Genomic DNA, 2,242 nt, shown 5'->3' with positions numbered 1-2,242 from the left:
TAGACTATATAATACAAAATGGTATGTTGCTGTTCAGGTACCTGCATTTCACAGTATTAGTGGTACGCATACCCCGACCTGAAGGGTCTGTGTACCCGACCACTGATGTACAAAATTTCCAACCATTCAAGATGTTTCTAAGAACGTTAAAATATAGAAATTTATATTTCTGCTGCTACATTTTTTAATATTACATTTAAATATTATATTTCTTAAGTGAAAGAGAATGTCTTTCTAAAATATCCCCAAAATTAATTAAAATTGTCCCAAAACAAAAAACACCAAATGGCACATTATTAGTAGCAGGTTTCTTTAGATTTTATTTTTCCTTGATTTACAGTAAAACATACAACACCATGAAACTATAAAGAAGATTGTATAATATCATACACTGTCATGACGATTTTTGAGTAAATGCTGCTTTTGTATCTGCATCCTTCATAAAACCTGATATAAACATTTCTTTTAGTCTGAAAATTAGGGAAATTTGTTGAATCGAGCAACTTTAATCACATTAACCTGTGCATAAACAAAAAAATAAATGAGAAAATTTGTGCATTATTCGATCAAAGTTTGTTCCGTTTTTATTTTTTTCCGGGTTTCCAGTAAATGTTATTCAAACCGTGAAATGTGCGCTTGAGATTATTATTGTCAGCCCATTCAGAGTTAAGGTAACTATCATCTTCGTCCATTTCCAATTTTTTCAGTTCCTCTTGTTTGCGAAAAGCGTGCGCCATCAGTTGTTTTCTTTGTTCTTCCGACATTATTGGTTCTCTTGCAGGTGGCCCCTCACCTCTTTTAGACAACTTGATGGTAACCTGCATGGATACACAATCTTAACAAACTCTGTACATATATAAATGGACGTGTGTGTGCGTACATGTCTATATTTCACTCTGTAGCTTCAGTGTAATTAGACTATAATTGTAAGTCTTGATTAATAAATATATTATGAGACGTATAAAATTCATATAACCAGACTTGCAACTATAGTATAATTGTAAGTCTTGATTAATAAATATATTATGAGACGTATTATATTTATTAATCAAGACTTACAATTATAGTCTAATTGTAAGTCTTGATTAATAAATATATTATGAGACGTATTATGATAAAATTCATATAACTAGACTTGTTACCTTGCAGTTTTCTATTTTTCCGACATAATCTCTTAATGTTTTTCCATCTCGATACATCTCCTTTCCGCAAAACCACAACTGAGCGCTTGCAGGATCTATAACTTCCAAAGATGCTTGCGTTCCAGACAAATCTTCTATATTTTCTAGTTCCATTCTGATAACATCATGAGGAGGTAGTTTCATGGGATAAACAATCATGACCGCGCCTCTCAATAAATCAATCGCCTGTTGGACAACTTTCATCGTTAAACGTATTCCTTGAGGAACAAGAATCTTTGGCGAAATTAAATCCTTTGCCTCTTTTATAGTTTTATTTAATAAATCTTGCATATCCTTTTTGGGTTGTTTTCCATTTCTGCGTCCGATCGGATCCTTCACTAAATCATAACCGCCACTTGGAATACACCTCTCGCCCCAATAGTCTTCTCTTTTGAGCTCTTTAACTTGTTCTTCTGTAAGTCCCAAAATCTCAGGTGGATAAAGCGTGCCATATTTGGCTAGTTCTTCTAGTTCTCCACAAATGCGATCTACTTTCAAACACCCGTTGTATATTGTAGCAAGTGACTGAGCCAAATCATCAATTTTAGTATTGAGACATGTCTCATAAATGAACTTGTTTTGATCATTACGTTTAATGTAAATAAGTACCATTGTTAACATTAGTAAATGAACATGGAATATTTCAATTTGACATTTGAAAATATATTTCGCATTTGACTTGACGACAGTGTATATTTCGTTAATAAAATATTGACTAAACTTACCAAACCGTTGCTTTGGTTACAGAAAGTAGTTATCTTCATAGGGCAATTGAAATTCTCAAGGACAAATTAATATTAGGACGTTTTAAATCCTACCAAAGAAGTGCTACCTTATTATGTCCTTATTCATTTTTTTTTGTATATTTATCGGTAGGAGCCTTTAAGCTTAACGAAAACTGTATATAGGGTTGTTCGGAAAGTCATTTCATTTTTTCCCGACAGAGGATTTAATTGTATTCTTTTGCACCCAACTTCACATTTAAGCCGTATAATTTTTATATGCTTTGAGAGCTCATATAGCAAGGCTTGTGTGTGAAAAATTCCAATTAATTCTACGCA

The 2,242-nt window shown here is 32.7% G+C and overlaps 1 protein-coding gene across 1 annotated transcript; it reads right to left on the bottom strand.

The window, feature by feature from the left end:
- Nucleotides 1–296: 296 nt before the first annotated feature.
- Nucleotides 297–1,982, bottom strand: LOC108733244 (cilia- and flagella-associated protein 298). Its single transcript, XM_018464334.1, has 2 exons — nucleotides 1,143–1,982; nucleotides 297–818 (listed from the first exon to the last, which is right to left on the bottom strand). Exons 1-2 carry the CDS (start codon nucleotides 1,800–1,802, stop codon nucleotides 585–587), a joined length of 894 nt encoding a protein of 297 aa, XP_018319836.1. The 5' UTR covers nucleotides 1,803–1,982; the 3' UTR covers nucleotides 297–584.
- Nucleotides 1,983–2,242: the final 260 nt, after the last annotated feature.

The sequence above is a fragment of the Agrilus planipennis genome, unplaced genomic scaffold, assembly GCF_000699045.2.
Source record: "Agrilus planipennis isolate EAB-ADULT unplaced genomic scaffold, Apla_2.0 scaffold76, whole genome shotgun sequence".
NCBI classification, from domain to species: domain Eukaryota; kingdom Metazoa; phylum Arthropoda; class Insecta; order Coleoptera; family Buprestidae; genus Agrilus; species Agrilus planipennis.
Note: the sequence above shows the minus strand (reverse complement) of the source record. Positions and strands in the feature narration are given on the sequence as shown.

Bases quoted from the DNA above. Each gene is read 5' to 3' on its own strand.
- LOC108733244 (XM_018464334.1), bottom strand. From the start codon at position 1,802: ATGTTAACAATGGTACTTATTTACATTAAACGTAATGATCAAAACAAG. The intron at 819-1,142 runs GTAACAAGTCTA...GTATCCATGCAG, and splicing joins GAAAAATAGAAAACTGCAAG to GTTACCATCAAGTTGTCTAA.